The sequence below is a fragment of the Neltuma alba genome, unplaced genomic scaffold (assembly GCF_004799145.2).
Source record: "Neltuma alba isolate B1F8T4 unplaced genomic scaffold, ASM479914v2 tig00004593_pilon, whole genome shotgun sequence".
Taxonomy (NCBI): domain Eukaryota; kingdom Viridiplantae; phylum Streptophyta; class Magnoliopsida; order Fabales; family Fabaceae; genus Neltuma; species Neltuma alba.
In genome coordinates this window covers 473-19,622 of record NW_021633779.1, presented here as the reverse complement: position 1 = coordinate 19,622, position 19,150 = coordinate 473, and the positions used below count along the sequence as shown (strand labels likewise).

The 19,150-nt window shown below is 31.8% G+C and overlaps 1 protein-coding gene across 2 annotated transcripts; it reads right to left on the bottom strand.

The window, feature by feature from the left end:
• Positions 1 to 9,608: 9,608 nt before the first annotated feature.
• LOC114745288 (uncharacterized) lies at positions 9,609 to 11,918 on the bottom strand. Of its 2 annotated transcripts, XM_028933440.1 has the most exons (4): positions 11,837 to 11,918; positions 11,570 to 11,723; positions 9,786 to 11,250; positions 9,609 to 9,686 (listed from the first exon to the last, which is right to left on the bottom strand). In XM_028933440.1, exon 3 carries the CDS (start codon positions 11,213 to 11,215, stop codon positions 9,893 to 9,895), a length of 1,323 nt encoding a protein of 440 aa, XP_028789273.1. In that variant the 5' UTR covers positions 11,216 to 11,250; positions 11,570 to 11,723; positions 11,837 to 11,918; the 3' UTR covers positions 9,609 to 9,686; positions 9,786 to 9,892. The 2 variants fall into 2 exon arrangements, with proteins under 2 accessions (XP_028789273.1, XP_028789272.1); XM_028933439.1 differs by having other exon boundaries at positions 11,570 to 11,897.
• Positions 11,919 to 19,150: the final 7,232 nt, after the last annotated feature.

Genomic DNA, 19,150 nt, shown 5'->3' with positions numbered 1-19,150 from the left:
ATTTAATGGTACACAAAACCATACTTAGTTCCTCATCATCCATTCCCACTTCTATATGCGGTAATTATAGATATTACAAATCGAAGTCATATATACATAATTACTAAGAATTACTGAAACAGTTCAATAGCTTGATATGCGGTGAAGCCGCAAATTTTCATAGCAGAATTCTCTAATTTGCTAAAGTTTTTCTTCATTCAATTTTGTAAAGAAGATGCAGTACAAGTTGCATCTCATTACAACGTTGCTAAAATATATTAATAAAATAAACATATACTATTGGTGAAAAGAATTTTTAGATTGGGTGTTTTGCTAAAATATTTGTATTTCTAAATTCTAGCACACTATTATCACCCGAAAGAAAAATTCTAGTACACTATTGGAGAACAGAATTTTGAGATTGGGTGTTTTGACTGATACAGAGCAAATTGATCATCTGATTAGCTGGGGGGGGGGGGGCGCTATCAAAAGAATCAAACTTAACCGACTATAGCATTTGAACCGTTGACACGAAATCTAAGGAACAAAGGAGCGTCAAAAGTCAAAATTAGCTATATCTACAACATGAATAACAAACAATGGACAAGTCCAGACTTCGTGCAAGATTTGCTGCAGTTCCCCAAGTCAAAATAAAAATATCTGGAAAACACAAACTTCACTCGGTCTATAGGACAAATTTATTTCACTTGCCGACAAGAACTGATTCATTTGGCAAAGACTTTACTCAACTCATAAGACCGTGAGTTTAAATTTTACTGTCGATACGAAGACTTTGTTAGTATGCGATTTTTGTAAGTTCTCTCTGGATCTAAAGACATGTATTGGTCTTGGTGAACTCCTATTATCCAACTCACATAATTTTTTTTCTTACTGAAAAAGTCTATTTTACCCCGAACACATCAAGTCTGATTTTAATCAATGGCAGATTGACCCAAAAAACAAAAACCATTATTCAGGTGAAAATAGTTTAGCATCGCATGCGAACGAAGATCATTCCAAAAGAAGCCTCACATGTTTACTATGCACATTGAAGAAGGAGGAACAAACCTGAAGCCGATGGCGGATCTGGATCACAAATCTAAAGGCCAGATGAAACACGAATCATGAACTGAAGAATGATGTTCTCGACTAAATGAGTGAGAGTGATAAATCTATATTCTAGGTGAAATGATGGGCTTGAAACTAATTCTTTTTAGACCGAAAGCTATTAAGGTGTGCTTCGTGAGATCATAAATTAATATTTTAATATATAATTCGATATCTTAGGGGATTTTTTATCCATTAAAGTGAACTAATTTACATTTATTATTGTTATTTTAAATTAAAGATTAATTGCAAAGGAAATTTTGTCTTTTTTCCCCAACAAAAATAAAAAAGAGGAACCTGGACCTCTGGAGGCGGAAGGGGAACCCTTTTTTTGGGGGGATGAATAATACTGGGCAGTCAGCCCATCTTATGAAAGAACATTATTTTGTCATATATAATGGCCGGGTTTTGCATAATAATGGACCCCGTGGACTTCTTCATTGGACAGATATGGCAGGGTTCTATAATTATGATCTCATGTGTGCTATGATCATTCATCAGATATATCATGGTAGAAATATCATATACTCCTTCTTAATATAAAACCTATTTAACTACTCTTCCGATTCTTAATATAAAACCTATTTAACTAATTTGATTAGATTAAGGAAGTTAGGTAAGTTAGTTAATTATAAGAAAAATGACACATTTTTTTAAAACACCATAATCATCTTTCCTAATATCTCCTCTTTCTTCTACTTGATTATGGTTGAGGGAGTATCCATAGGGGTAATTTAAAAAAATTGATAAATATGATAAATGAGTCTTATATTTAGGACCAAAACTAACTCAAGAATTGGGTCATATATTAAGTACTGGAGGAGTACTTTGATTAAATTAAAAAAGTTAGTTATGTTAGATAATAATTATAAATATGGTATATGTTTCCCAAAATACCCTCAATTACAACTGTTTTAAAAAACTGACATTTCAAAAAATGTTTTAAATTATTTTATTAAAAATATAAAACGGTAGAATTGATATATGTGTGCAATTAATGAGTAATAAGTACTCACTCACTTTATAAAATATATAAGTGTATTATTAATGAGTAATAAGTATTATTGTGGTATTTAATTATTCAATAGGGGTAATTTAGGAAAGAATTGGTAAATATGATAAATAGGTTATATATTTAGGATCAAAATTAACTTTTTAATTAGGTTCTATATTAAAGACCGGATGAGTATTATTGTCCCCCCTCTTTTTCTTCGTATCTTCTAATTCGTATTTTAGTTTCTTTTTGATAAAAAGTAAATTCGCATTAATAAACAAAGGCACATAAAGTAAACCTATTTAGCAAACTAAGGACATCGTCCAAAAGGTGAGAGACCAATGAGCTACAATTTGTCTTTGTACCATCTTATGTTCTTAATATAATACCTTATTTAACTTTTATTTTAGTTTTAACTATAAGACCCAAATCCACTTTATCTCTCATATTTATGCATTTTTTTCCTAAAGTAATCATTCTAATAATAGTAGTTCTATCAATCTTCTTGGATGGAGATCAAAAAGGAAGTCTGTGGCATGGTGAGGACTTTCTTTGATGGTCATTCTGATCTGAGGAAGATTAATTCGACTCACATTGTCCTTGTTCCAAAAGTTGATAAGCCTGAAGTGGTTAGCGATTTTCGACCAATAGGCCTCTGCAATGTATCTTATAAGATCATTGCAAAAATCCCAACTTCAAGAATGAGGCCTTTGATGTGTAAATACATCTCTGAATAGCAACGGGCCTTTATCCCGGGGAGATTGATTCAAGACAATGTGATTATAGCTCATGAAGCCTTCCAATTTCTTAAGAGAAGGAAGAAAGGAAGCAGGAATGACTTGGCTTTGAAGATAGATCTTAGCAAAGCTTATGACCGTGTTGATTGGATATTTTTAATGGAAGTTATGCAAAATGGGCTTTTCCATTCAGTGGGTTAGGTGGATAATGGAGTGTGTAACTTTTGTTGACTTTGAGTTGCTGGTTTCTGGGAAGAAAGTGGCAAAAATCAAACCTGGGAGAGGAATTAGGCAAGGAGATCCATTATCCCTATACCTGTTCATCATAGTAGCTGATGTCCTATCGTTGATGGTGCAGAAGCACGTGGCCTGTGGGGATCTGAAGGGTATTCGTTTATCAAGAGGGGATCCCATTCTTTCTCACTGTTTTTTGGTTGATGATGCTTTGTTTTTCCTTAGAGCTCAAAAAGAAAATTGTATGGTGATGAAGAAGATCCTTGAGACCTTTAGTGCAGCATCTAGGCAAGAGATGAATCTTGCATATTCTTCTCAACAAACACTAGTACTGATTCCAGAAGTGAAATTGAGAATGCTTTGGGCATTAAAGCTGTGGTGGAGCCGGGGAAGTACCTGGGATTGCCTCTAGTTTGGAGTAGATCTAAAACAGCTGCACTTGGGTTCGTCAAAAAAAAAAATTAGTAAAAAGTTGCAAGGGTGGAAGCAAAAACTATTGACCTTTGCTGGAAGAGAAATTCTGATTAAGACAGTGGTAAATTCCATTCCGGTCTACCCCATGTCCAGCTTCTTATTCCCAAAAAAGAGTTGTAAAGAGATAGATTGCTTGATCTTTGATTTTTGGTAGGGCCAGAATGAGCAAAATGGCAAGAGGATCCACTGGAGGAAATGGAAGGCTCTGACAGATGTGAAGAAGGATGGTGGTATGGGATCGGATTCAGAAGTTTTCATGTTTTCAATAAGGCTCTCCTAGCTAAAACAACTTGGAGGATTCTGCATAATCCTAATGAATTGTGGTGTAAAATACTGAAAGGAATTTATTTTCCAAACTGTACTTTCATGGAAGCAAAAAAAGGTGGTAAAGCCTCTTGGTGTTGGATGAGTATTATTGAAGGAAGAGATTTGTTGAGCAAAGACATGTTCTGGCAGATTGGGAATGGAAGGGAGGTTAGGGTATGGGGAGATAAATGGATTCTGGATCTGCCTGAAAAGAAGTTGATTTGCACTCCTGATTCTGATGCTGAGAAGGAGTTAAAAGTGGCAGACCTAATCGATGATGGACTTTGGAATTTAAGCTGTATTGAAGGAAAGATTACTGAAGAAGAGAGGAGAGCAATTTTGCATACCAGATTCCTATTTGATAGGGGGAAGGATAAGGCTGTGTGGCTGGGTAGTAGAGATGGTAAATATAATGTAAAAATGGGTTATCGATCTACTAAATTGCTAAAAGGAACAGAGGTTGATCAAAGACCGAGCATCTCTGGTCAAGTCACTAATCAACTGTGGAAATGCATTTGGTCCTTTGCATGTGCCCCCAAAAATTAAGCATTTTATGTGGCGTGTGTTGAATGGTGCTTTAGCCACTAAATATGCTTTATTTCGCAGGAAGTGTGCTCAGGATAGTATATGTCCTATATGTGATAGTGAGGATGAAACTGAAGAACACATGCTGCTCCTATGTCCTTGGGCACGTCGTTGCTGGTTTGGCTGCTCTTTGGCCTTGCATATTGATAGAGATCAGGTGTCAAGTATAAGGAAGTGGTGTGAGGATTTGTTTGTGTCTAATAAACAAATCTCAGAGGAAGGGAAAGCTCTCATTGCTAGCATCTGTTGGGGTATATGGAAGGGAAGGTGTGACTGGGTGTTCAATGAAGTCAATGTGGATGCTGGAAGAACTATTGATGTTGTAGCCATGTTGGTTAGAGAGGCGTGGAGTGCTAAGGATGCTAGTAATGGGAGGATTGTCAGCAGAAGGAAAGGTGTGGAGAGGATGTTGAATTGGGTGGCACCTGAAGAAGGCACTGTAAAGATTAATGCTGATGGAGCTTTTACTAAGGGTCTGAAGTGTGCTGGGGTAGGTGTGTTTTGCAGAAATAATGATGGTTTATTTCTAGGAGGACTTGGGAAAGAGTGGAAGCTCGTTCAACCTTTGGTGCTGAATGTTTTGCTGTGAAGGAAGCCTTATTGGCCTGTGACAGATTTCAGTCATATAATTGCTGCATTGAGATTGATTGTGAAGCAGTGTTTAAGTGTTTGACTACTAATTCATTGGATGGTATGGAATGGCAATCTATGGATATTTTAAAGGAAGTTCTACTGCTGTTAGAGGATAGGCCAGGAGTGAAGCTTTCTTTGGTAGCTCGCCAAGGGAATAGTGTTGCTGATCTTTTAGCAGCTGCTGGAAGTAGGGGAGTGGCACCCAATGGGTGGCTGGAAACAACACCAACCCCCCTCTGATTGATGTCTTGATGGCCGACTCTTCTGATGGTAGGATAAATACTCATCTTGCCGCTGAAAGGAGGACTGCTCGAACTGGTATTGGTTGATTTCTTTTGTAGCTTTAGTGTTTCCTTTTGTTTTCTGTAGGTTGTATGCTAGGTTTATTTGTTCTCTTTTCGTTTCTTTTAGGTTGTATTTAGGTTTATGTTTCCTTTACTGCTTTCCCTATTAGTGAGTGTAATTGTTTTTTGTTGATCATTAAAATTGACTTTTTTGTTAAAAAAATAGTAGTTCTAACTAATACACTTGATTAATAAGGATATTTTAGGAAAGACAATACATATTTATTACAAATAATTAACTTAACTTATTTTCTTAATTTTTTTCAAATATGATTAGGATTGGAGATAGTATTATCTTTATACATGACAACTTTGGCAGCATAAGATAAAGAGGCACTGTAGAGGGGGATGCCACATAAGTCTATTTGAGAATACAGTACAGCGCAGTTGGAGCAGTCAAGAGATTGGAGTTGAAGGCAGTCAAGTCGACCATCTGGGGACAGAGACCACTATTGAAAAGAAGCTCTGTTATTGGAAAATTTTCACAAAAAGAACTTTGAAATTATTACTTCTCAATTTAGACACCTAAGAACTGAAAAAAAAAAAAGTGATGTCTGATATAATATTTTGTAAATATAATTAAATGGCTAAAATGTTCTTATATTAGATTTGAAAAAAAGTTATCAAACTTGTTATTGTCAATATATTTCTTGTCATTTGTTATTCAACACTTGTTATTAACAGTTCAAAACTTATTAATAAACTTTTTGATATATGAACATTTTAATAATTCAACTATATTTTCAAAATACTCATTTTCAAGTTTTAGGTACTGATTTAGAATATTACATTTTTCAGTTTCTTTATTTGTCATTTTCTCACCATTATATTGTAGAAAATTTTGAGTTGTACGTTTGGCATTGGTAGATCTGTGTGTATGAAATGGTATGAACCAGTGTGCATCTCTGAATTGGCCAATATCATTGAAAGATATTGTATTAATGTGAATTGAAGGATTTCTTCTTTCTGTGTCATTAACCATAATCACAAGCGCAATTGCGTTCAACTTATAATAGCCCAATAAATGACCTGTGGTGGACTAAAGGTGTTTGGATGAAACCAAACCATGATTTGGAGAATAGATTCTTGAGAGAATAGATTTTGTGAAAAAGTGATTCTGATAAAGTGAGAATGTTTGAATAATTGTTATCAGAAACACTTTTTATATGTGCAAATTACTAAAAAAAGGCATAAGTTAGTATAATAATTACATAAGAGATGGATTTTATAATATATTTTAATTTGAAGGAATAAAATTGTTAATGATATATTTTTTACCAACATACTACCTCCGGTCCTAATTATAAGAGCCAGTTGACTAATTTGATAAAATTAAGGAAAGAAGTTAAGTTAGTTATTTGTAATAAATAGGTGGTCTTTCCTAAAATATCCTTATTAATCAAGTATATTGGCTAAAACTATAATTATTAGAAGGACTATCTTGGAAAAAAATTGAGTAAATGTGAGAGACCGAATAGATTGGAGTCTTATATTTAGAACCAACATAAAAGTCAAACGGGGTCTTATATTAATGACCGGAGGTAGTAATTAATAATATGTGTGTATATTTATAATTAAAAAGGCATAAGTAATAATAAATAATTAATATGTATATATATTTATAAAATATAAGATTAAATATGTTTATAAAAAAATAATTGAAAGGTGTTAAAGTCATATCATCAATGAGATCTACTCTGACAGGCATAATCATACTCTCTAATTTAAGTCAGAAGCATAATAGATTTACTTCTTCTGAAACTATGATTTTGACCCAAAACCGCGGTTTGTTAATTTTCCTCACTGTTTGGTAAATTTGGGACCCAAATCATGGTTTGGGTACCAAATCATGGTTTCATATTATTGCCAAACACAGCGAATCTAACAAATAAAACTATGAACTAAAGAGATGAGGGTTTAGATCATTAAGGTTAGCAAATCAAAAGGTCAACCATTGAGAAATACACCAGGCAGGAATGCTCATCAACTCTCAGACTTAACAGAGAACCAAACCAACAGGCACGGAAAAAAGGACCGAAAAAATATACAAATGCACTGAGGATTCATAAAATTTATGTGCTTATTCCGCATTGGGAGCGTGGTCTGTTAATTTCCTTTTCGGTATTACTTATTAGGAGTGTACAGTTATATGAAAATATTGATTTAGAATATAAAATTTATGATAAATAGTACAATTTATGTATTTTGAATAATGTGATTTATTTCTAAATTTTGGAAAATTTTAAAGAACGTATTTATTTGTATTATAATTGATGCTGGTGGTGATATATTGTTATTAATGTTTATATATAGAAAATACATTTATATTATCTATGGTTAAAGTCTCCATATCAACGAAATGGATATATAGGATATGAATTTATTTTTGCCAACTAAACCAATTTTTATTTGGAGTATCTATTATATTTGTTATTATTATTTTAATCACATTTTTATTACTATTACATATATACATATTCTTTGAAAGAAATCAAGGACATGTGATTATGTCTCCTCTCATTTTTATTTTTTTTAATCAAACAAAAAACGATTTATAATAAAAAGAAGAGTTACTATACTCCCTCCGTTCCTTAATATAGGAGCTATTTGACTAATTTGAGTAGATTAAGAAAATTAGTTAAGTTAGTTATTTGTAATAAATATGTGTTATATTTCCTAAAATATCCTTACTAATCAAGTGTATTGGTTAGAACTACTATTATTACAATGATTATCTTAGAAAAAAAATGAAAACAAAGTAGATTGAGATCTTATATTTAAAACCAAGATAAAAATCAAATGATCTCTTATATTAAATATCGGAAGTAGTACAAAATAAGAATTACAACAAAGATGCTGACTACATAAAAAAAGGAACAATTTTCTATGACAAGTTCTGACAAAAAGAGAAGTACGAGTATTACTTTATATGAAAAATATCACGCCGCAAGGTCCCTGGAGGAAAGAGATAATTTGTTTAGTGATAGATTCTCAATTTTACTCTCTCTTATTACACCTTGAGCTCTATCCATAGATCATCTCAATCTTGTCATTTGAACCAGCCTAATATATTTTTTCTTTCTTCATTTATCAATGTTACTATGTATACCAAATAATGATGATATTACCTCCAGCTCTTAATATAAAGCTAGTTTAACATTTAATTTGGTTCTAAATATAAGATCTCAATCCACTTTGTCTATCATATTTATCTATTTTTTTTAAAGTAATCTTTGTGGTAGTTATACATGTTAAATGTTCCATCAAATGATAGTTTTAATTAATATACATGATTAGCATAGGTGTTTTAAGGAAGACAACACCTATATATTATCAATAACTAAATTAAATAATTTTTTTAATCTATTTAAAGTAGTCAACTAGTTTTTATATTAGTGGTTGATGTAGTATTTGCTAGGGAAGAAGAACTTTTCTTGGGAAGAACTTTGTTTTTTGGTTTTTGGCAATAAGCGAAAAGCCTTGATAGAGTAAAGAATGTAGGCCTAAAATCCATATTGGCCCATTGACCCACAAGTAATGGGGCTAAAACCCAGCTATATTTATGCATTGCGATTGCGCCCAACTTCAATTGCCAATATAGGTATCAGGCTTTGTCAGAGTGATGAATACGAGGAAACTATAATCTCAATCCATTCTTTTCTTCATAGTCCCCCCCCCCCCCCCATTAATTTTTTTCTTCTTCTCTTAAAAAAACATAGCATATGCTCAGTCTGTCACTTTTTCCCTATCACACGACTTAATCAATATAATACATTCAGAACTTTCAAAAACAGTCAGTCTGGAGAGAGACACCTAAAAAAGACCCTAAAGATGATAAAGAAGAGGCATATAAATTTTGGTGCTCTTCATGAAACAGTGATTTGTCTGCTTTCACTTCACTTTGAGGAGGAAAATCGCCATAACATTTTATTTTCTCTCATGGCATGAAAGTACAGTATCAAGAAGCTCCTCACTCCACTAACTTAAGTATACATCAATCTCAATCACTGATCAAAAAAATATAAGGAAACAAAAGGGGAAAAAAGAAGAAGAAAGAAGTAGAACATTCTCAACGCTACAGGAGCTTCAAGTTACTGTCATATCAGTGCCTAATGTACAAGATGAAGTTACAACAGAATATATAGACATTTCAGAAACTATCTTCAAAAATCAATGAATCTATTCTATGTCCTCAAATCCACACGTTCTCAAAAATATCAGATACCATCGCACACTTCTATTTATAACCAAATCATGCACATACCAGAATCAAATCCAGAAGTAGAGCATTGCCTGTTCATATAAATGTTTTGATCATCAGCATGTTAATCAGAACAAGTTCAATTGCAGAAACAAAAGGCAATAACACCAGAGGATGTGTAGGTGTCTTACCTCTTTAAGAGGATCCAAAAGCCCATCATCATCTTTAGGTGGAGATTTCTTTGCCTTTGAACTTATAACCTCTTCCCTCATTGATTTGAGCTGGCTGAGTATTTCCTTCAAGAGCCTAAGCTGCTCTTCACCATCTCCATCATGTGTAATTCTTGCCTTGAGCTCTCTCTCCCCCTTTCCTTCTCAAGCCTCTCGATTCTCTTCGAAAGAAGGTGAAACTCCGCTTCCCCATTGCATTCCACACTTGTTCCTTCCATTTTCCGGCCAAACATACAAGTGATCTTGTTGTTATTATTATTACTACTACCATTTGGACTGTGTGCTTTGGTTTCCGTGTTTATGCTTAGAAACCTCATTACCTTTCCTGAATCATATCTAGAAAGTGCTTCAGCCTTTTCGTCTAACACTTCTGGGTCTGGTTTTGTTAACCTGTTATCTGAATCTGTTGTCCTCAACCTCTCTAGTCTATTTTTCCCATGCTTATTGGCTCCATCACTATCCCCAGGTTGTGGAACTTCAAACACATCATGCACATTTACCGAACAAGAAGGATCTGTAATTGCTTCCCTATTTTGTTGCTTATTAACTTCATGATGAACTTGATGTGAATTAATGCTAGAGATTGTCTTACTCCTTGCTCTAAATGATGAACATGATCTGTGTCTCCTGCCTCTCAGGTTTGGACCTTTGATTCCTTCTATTTCCTTACAATCTGATATCTCTTTCACTTTCTCATCTAACTTTCTAATCTGTTCCCAGTATGCATCAAGGGTTTCATGCGTAGATTCTACAGGGTTATTGGCAAAATCCGTGGTTTGTTGGATGGGTTTTTTCTCAGTTTTCTCCTCCTCTATTGTTTGAATCATATCTGTATGATGATGTGGACTTGGTGATCTTTCTCTCTTCCTAGCAGCTCTGAAGTTGTTCTTATTTACAGGTAAAGGAGGCAATGAATGGAGCCTTCTCACTGATTCATTTTCTGGGTTCTGATGATGTTCATCAGTTCCTTGAACCGACTGATTGTTATTATTATTCTCCTCCTGAAGCTCAAACTCACTGAGATTAGGATCACATCCAAGGCTAACAAGCTTTCTCTTATAAGCCTGAATTTGATTCTCCAAAGAACCAATCTCCATGTCTTTCTGGAACATGAGCTCTTCGAAGATCTCCAGAGTTGTCTCTGCATGTTCTAGCTTCTCCTCTGCCATTCTCTCATATTGTCGGGCCTCCATCTTCACTGCTGCTTTCTCTCCTTGTAAACGCAGAATCATGTCAAGAGCTTCACTCGCTGCTGTTGCAGAGGCTTCTCTTTCTTCATCCAACTCTACGTACAGCTTCTGCAGAAGTTGTTGCTGAGCCCGCAGCGTCTCCTTCATCGCTATAATATCACTCCCCGCCATTGTTCCACTGCTCGAGCTAGCTTCTGCCATCCTCAGAATCAATCCAGCAGAAGCAATCTCTTATTCTGATCAAAAACACCACAGAGGAATTCTGCATCACTTTCATGCTGGAAAGCATGGTTTTGTTTCCATTTCACAATTTCAAAGAAACTTAAATGAAACGATACAATCCTTAAATGATCAACTTGATGTCAGCAGTCAGCTTCATGTTTCAGCAATCAACATTAAACAAAATCAGCTAGGATACGATCAGAGAAGCAACAAGAAAGGTATTGTTTGATGATATTACATTGTCGATGGAATGTTTGGAGATAGGAAAGCAGGTTCCATGAAAGAATTTGACGTCATCTGTATCAGAAACACATCATCGAGCAGTGAACATACCTGCAGGGGAATCAAATTGCTCGTTCAGCCCAGAGCAGAGGAGGAGGAGGTGATCTATCTGGTGATCGCAAAGGGGTAAGATGATTCTTTACGCAGATGACAATTCATAGGGAAATTACAGAGCTTGCACTTCAAGGAAAGCCAGAGCCTCTTGCTGTTTGCTCCGAAAGAAAAGACGAGAAAAAGCGGAAGAAAATGATGGATTTGAGAACCAGCACAGGCTCATGCAATATGAAAAAAAACAGCAATTCAAGAACCAAATTATACCTTCCGGATTAGCATGTATTCATCAAACCGGACAAACAAGGAAAGCCCCAAGGGAGACAAATACAGAAAAACAAAAAAAGGGCCAAGGGTGTCCCCGGAAATTAATTTTCAAGGCCACGAGAGGAAACAGGATTGAAAAAACAAAACTTAAATCATTATTTTTTCTGGGGTTTTCTACAGAAAGAACAAACAATCAAACCCAGACAACATGATGATTGTGCATGAACGTTACTGGTCTCGCATGAAGCCTCAGAAAGAAAATCAGAAAGTGGTGTCGTTGTTGTTTTAGGATTCTTTAGAATTTGCATATTCTCAGCGGTGAATAATGATTTCCATGTAGGGCCCTTGTCTTCCTTTCCCCGCAAGTGCTCGTAGCCCCTTCTTTTTTTGTATGTTTTTCCTTGCCTTCTTTATTTTATCTTCTTTTTTCAAAAGGCCGTTGGTCCGTTCGTGGCAATATTTCCAACGGCTATAACAGGCTCCGATGACGACCGAGTATCGCCGACCATATTTTAGAACGCTGCTCCAAACATTTTCAGTCAACCTCCGGCTCCACACATGAAGAAGCCTGCTCTGCAAGATACACGCCGAAACGTGGACATGGATAAGTTTTGGGCAAAAATATACTTTTTAGTCTTTTAACTTCGCATAGAATTTATTTTAATTTCTTAATTTTTTGTAAAATTTTTTCCTCTAATATTAGCATTTTTTTCATTGAGAAAAATGTCATCGTTTAAATTTTATGTGAGAAAAATCACACAGTTCTATATAAACAACTGATTTATTAAAAAAATCTCATAACAAGTGAGTAATTTGTAACTAATACCGCCATTTCCTGCATCAGAATTTACCGTTACATGTTACTTACTCGTGTAATTTTTTTTTGGTAATTAAATTGATTATATGAAGACGTAAAGTAGCTTTTTTTTTAATATTGATAAAATATTTTTAAATGCTATATATTACCTCTAATTTTTTTAAAAATAATAATAAACACAGAAAAATAGTTTTACTAGAAGATTTAAAAAAAAATTAAAGGATGAAATGTAAACTCCTACCATAAATTTTAACTCAAATTGTTGATTAGCTTTTTAATTATATGTGCAAATAGTTTTTTAAAAGCCGAGGGGCTTCCAAGACACCTAGGATTCATTTGATGATTAAATACTATGGCACACCCTGTAAAGAAAATTGCGGAGTTCTGCTCCCCCATTAATGCTTTACTTTTTTAAAAGAAGAGATTAAAAAGATATTTAAGGACCTGTTTTGCTAAAAAAAAAAAAGATATTTAAGGACCTTTAAAAGTATGGATTATGATTAAGGATTATATAAATTCTAGAGATTAAAAAATGACCTATTTTTGGTCAGTAATCAACTTTTGTTTGTTTACTAGTCACCTATATTATCAAACTTACCGGTTTAAGCAACCTCGTAATAGAAATATAAATGTTATTTAAATATATTTTAAATTTAAATAATTGAAATTAAATTCATCAACATTACTAATTTACCAAATTCAAGAAAAAAAATTTCTATGACATTTATATATAAATTTATTAAACATAAATAAATTTAAAAAATTAGCAAAAAATTAAAAACAAATTAACACGATTTTATAAGTTAAAAATGTAAAAACGATAAATTCGGTGAGTGAACTCATACATTCAATTGAGTTTATAGCTAGTACGAATTTAAGAACAAATCGACACGTTTTTATAAGATAAAAATATAAAAATATTAAACTTAGAGTATTGACTTATGAGTTTGACAACAATACTAATTACTACTTGACTTCAATTTTTTTAAGACTCATATTTTCAATTTTTTAATGCTTTTTTTTTTAGTATTAACCTGTAATACTTTCAACGGATTTTTTCGTATTGAAATGCTGACAATAAGTCTTGAAAAGATCAAAGTTAAGTACGGATTGATTGTTGAAAAACTTATCTAATCCAACCTGTTAGGAATTTCCAAGTGTCCTCCATCACCAACAATTTCTCTTCTTCGCTAAGTTTTTTCCCCTCCTCTCATTTCCCTTCATGCGTCCTTAGCGGTTAGTTCTCTGAAACTTAATTTAAAATAACTTATGAATAATTTTTAATTATAATTTATAAAATATAAGGAAGTAAATATATTATAAGAATTTTATCTGAACTAAGCTAGTAGAGCTTTAATTTGACTGTTGGAATCAAATGCTAATGGAAAAAAAATATTATAGGAGACAGAATTTGATTGAACAAAATGAGTTGTAACAAATGTGACCTAAGTTTTGTCCATATATACACATATAATATGTTGCTTTATTTTTTTTGCGCCGACATGATATGTTTCTTTATTTAGGAAGGGGCAAAAATTGGTTTAGGTTTCTGACAAAAAAAATTAAATATAAATAATATTTTCAAATTTTATTTAAATATTAATAGATTTCAATAAAATTAATATTTATAAGCCAAATTTTTGTTTTTATAAGTCAAATTGCGTGACTAATAAGTTAAATTTATAAATTAATATTTACAAATCAAATTTTGATATTTATAAGTTAAATTAGTAATTCCTTAAAACTTAAAATATATTTACAAATCAAATTTTAATATTAAATGAAATTCAAAAATATTTTTATTTGATTTTGTCATCTAAGACCTATGAATAATTTTCTTAAAATATTACATAGAACTTAAAATATAGTACTTCTTTTGGTCCCCAATAAAAGTCGTTTCAAGAGGAATAATTTAATTCAAAATATACGTTATTATGAGAGTTATTAATATTTATTTATCAATTTTTTTTGTTTAAATGTAATCCCTTGTATTTTTTCTCTCTCATTCACAACCTCATTTAATATGGGTAAAATGAAAAAAAAAATTTCAATTTGACACAAATATTTAATGAGTTAACTACTATTTTTTATTTTTACATATTAGTTAGAGTGACTGTAATTATGGGTTTGGATGGAGTATATTAACATGTTATATATATTAATAATCTATAAGCGAAATTCATCAATTGCTGCTTTGAGCCTTTGACAGCTTACCAATAGCGATTAGGACAGTCGGAGTGGTGTCCCTTCGTTAATAAAGGAGCGAGGGGGCCTCTCTTTTTTTTCTTTTTTTCTAATGCTGGCCTCTTGTTATTTATTACTAGGTGTAACTCCTTTATGTAGAGCGTTCCAAACTCAATTAATTAAATGAAATAGGAAACAGACTTTTTTTTTGGTTAAGATACAATTTTGAAGTTAATCTTATTTCTCACATTCTAATTTGCTCCTAATCTTTTAGTTATGTAATTTTACCCATAATATTATTTCTCAGACATAATTTTTCTTTTGATATTTTTTTCTCTGATGCAATTTTGACCCTAAGTGGCAAATTGCACCCAAAAAAAATTAGGATCAAAATTACACCATTAAATATCAAAAGCAAAATTACATTTGAGAAATAAGATTAAGATTAAAATTGCACCTTAATTCTATTTTGCTAACAAAATAGGAAACACACTCTGATCTTAAATACTTATAAAACTTAGTTGAGAAATTTATATTTTTGTTACAAGTATAAAATTTCAATCTTCTCTCTTGTAACTTTTTATCAACCAAAGTGGGTTCTTCTTGTTTCTTTCTTATTTATTTATTTTCTTCCTTCCTTCCTTCCTTTTGCATGTACTGTGAACTTTGAAGTTCTCTACTTCTACATGACAACAACAAAATCTGGAAAATTGTTTGGTTGCTCCCATTCTGGTTCTTCAAATATTAATTACCTCCTACTGCCATTTCAGATTCTGTAGTTTCTGATTTTTTTTTTTCTTGATTCAGGACCAGTTCCGACCCACATCTCAAAATCTTTGATTTTAGGAGTTTTCTTAAAGGAGAGATTTGTTTGTTAGTTTTGTGTTGTAGCTTCTATGATTTCTTCAGAAATTTCAAGATCCTACTCAAATTTTTGGGATCTAGCTTTTGGTGACTCTCCATGCATCATGCTGGTTTAAGCCATGAAATTCCAAGGATTATGAATTTACGATAGTGACTAGTTTGGTTGCTGAGGTTGATGACTACTCAATATTCAGATTCCTCGCTGTGGTTGGTCCGCCATGAACGGATCATAAGAGTTACGAAGCAGCTCTCAATTAGAGTTTAGAGGAAGCCAGTACATGTAGCAGCAAAAGGAATTGGTTGTTCCAGTGGGATGATAATTCACTTCTTGAATTGAAAGATGGATTAGGTGATGATGATATTGACCCAGATTGCACCGCACCTTAACGTCCTAATCATTCAAGTATATATATTGGATTGTTTTCAAAAAAATGTTATCCATATTGATTTTTTCAAAAAAATGTTTGAAGATTTTTAAAATGTTTATTATTACTAAACAAATTAATTTCTTTTTTATTTAAACCCTGTTTATCAGTTGTTATGTTATACAATTAAATAATCAGGTATATCATACTACCTCCTCTGGTCATTAATATAAGAGTTGACTAATTTGAATAGATTAACAAAGCTTGTTAAGTTAGTTATTTGTATTAAATATGTGTTGTCTTTCTCAAAATACCCTTGCCAATTAAATATATTAGTTTTAACATTTGATAAAATTTTTAATACGTGCAACTACTATAAGGATTATCTTGGAAAGAATGAATAAATATAAGAAACAAACTGAATTGAAATCTCATATTAAGACTAAATTAAAAGTTAAACTAGTTATTATATTAAGAATTGGAGGTAGTATATTGAGGGGGGAAAAACCTTATGATTACTTTATTACTAGCATCAAATTTTGATAAATTCGCAACTCTAAAGAAACACAAGTGTCAATCAGTAAAATGTACAAATGTGCCCCTCATAAAAGCCCAGGGGAGAATAAAAACTTCATACAATATGTTTGCATGCAAGTATTTAAAATCTCTACTTTTCCAGATGTTTCATTTTCATATATCTTGTGGATTTGCCTTGAATATTTTGGGTAACTTACCTCGGGTGAATTGTGATGGTTCAATCCCCGTTTCTTTTAAATTAAAAAAGATTACACCACTACATTATTATATTTTATTCAACCACTGCAAAAGAAAATAGAGGATTTGTACACAATTAGGAGGATGGTTATATTATAATTATATTATGTGGTAGATATTTCATCTTTCTACTAAAATCCTTCACAAACCTCCTACAAAAACCTGATATGTTCTAAGAAGGATATGAATTCTTTCAATATAAAAGAATATGGTAATGATGAAATAATCTCAATATTTGTCTTATCCGCCTCAATACTTTTCCTAGACACCAAATGTCCCAAAACAACACTTTTATCTACCATAAAATGATAATTTCCAAAGTTAAGTACAGGGTTATTTTCAGTATACTTTACTAGGACTTTATCTAAGCTCTCTAAATATGCAGCAAAATTGTTACCATATATATACTGCCAAATCATTCATGAAAACCTTCATTTTACTCCCTAAGGACTCGTTGAAAATTATCATCACTGCCCTTTAAAATATCTCGGGGCACCGCTCAAGACAAGTGACACTTGCCTATAGCTGAAAGTACCAAATCAATAAACAAGCTATATAATCAAATATATAGCTCGTTTGTTCGTTAGTGATAGCTCTACTTTTCTGTAGTCACAAATCAACCACATTTTAGGAAAGTGTTGAGCAGATGAGTAGAAAGAAAATACTAAGATACGTTTCCTTCTTTTTTTAAAAAAAAATTATATAATCAAATATATTAAAACATTCCGTGAGGAAACAAGCTATATTTATTGGGAGAAACAATATAAGAAACAAAGTTATCAACATTTTTGCATTTGCGAAAAAGAGCAAGACGAGAAATTAGAGTATTTAGTGTCTTCGTCATCCCCATCAATCTTATTATTATTATTATTATTATTATTATAGAGTATTTGATGATTTGATTCTATTGACTAATTCAGATTCACATTAGATCAACTTTCCATTAAAGAAAAGCTCTTCCTATTCCCAAATTTTTATTAAAAAAATTATAATATATACTATACACTATTAATTATAAGTTTAAGTTTTTTTAATGTATTTTTTATATTTATTATAAATATCTTCTAAGAAATAATTTGATAATAAAAAATTAATTATATATCAAATTATATTTAATAATATAAGTATTTTCAAAAACTTGACTATAGAAGCTGCACATGATACACATATGTATCGCGATAATTCTTTAACAAAAAAATGAATTATAAAGAATATATGAAAAGCTATAAGTTTCAACGTTATTTTAGACGTAAATACATACTAATAATTTGAACAAGATCTAATAGATATTATGTATGCTCACGGGACGGGACGTGATGAAACTAGGATTGGCACAGGCTTGTCCAATCCCGTCCTTAGGACATCTTTTTTTTTTTTTTTAAACAAATCAATGTAATTTGAGCCTGAATCTTTTTTTATGTCGTAATATTTATTTTTCATTGGGTTTCTGAAAACAAAAATACTACAAAATATTATGTAAAAAGCCCAATAATATAATATAAAAAAAGTGTAAAAACAATATTATAAAAAAGAACTACCATAAAACAATACTATGTAATGATTTATGAATTATTTTATTAAAAAAAGATTTTATTGGGATAATATTACAACTTAAAAACTGAAAATCACTATAAAACTAATTATTGTTAAAAAAATAATTAAATAATCTAATAAAAATTATTAATAAATAAATTTGAAAAAAACTCCCAAATAGAACGGGGTCACAGGACGGGACAACATCGTCCTATCCTGTCCTAGCCTGATCACTATTTTTGTCTACTCTCGTGGTTATTCAATCCCTAAATTTTTTTGTTCTGTCCCGAATTGACTGAGATAGGACAAGTTAAACACTCTTAATAGATATCCAAATTTTGCATGTAATAAGTTTATATATATATATATATATAAGATATAAAATCAACTCAAACTATATATTAATACAAATTAAAAAACAGAAAGCAATTTTAAATTCATGTAAATAGTCTTCTAATAATTTAGTAAGAAAACAGCCTAAAATACAAAAAAAAATATTGCTTTCATACTAAAGAGTTTACATAAGTTTTAGAAAAAAAAAACTCCAAAAAAAATAACTATTGAATTTCAAAATTTCAAATCAGTATTGGTTATTACACTAGTAAAAAAACTAATTACATTCGAAAAGTAAATGATAACACATTTTTGTAGTAATTTCTGATTTGAAATTTTGAAATTCAATAGTCACTTTTCTAAAAATTTTTCTAAATTTTAATATACTACAAAAGCATGCCTATTTTATATCTGTCTTTTCAATGTTGAATCATCTCCAGGGAT

Coding starts and splice junctions, on each gene's coding strand:
- LOC114745288 (XM_028933440.1), bottom strand. CDS start 11,215: ATGGCAGAAGCTAGCTCGAGCAGTGGAACAATGGCGGGGAGTGATATT.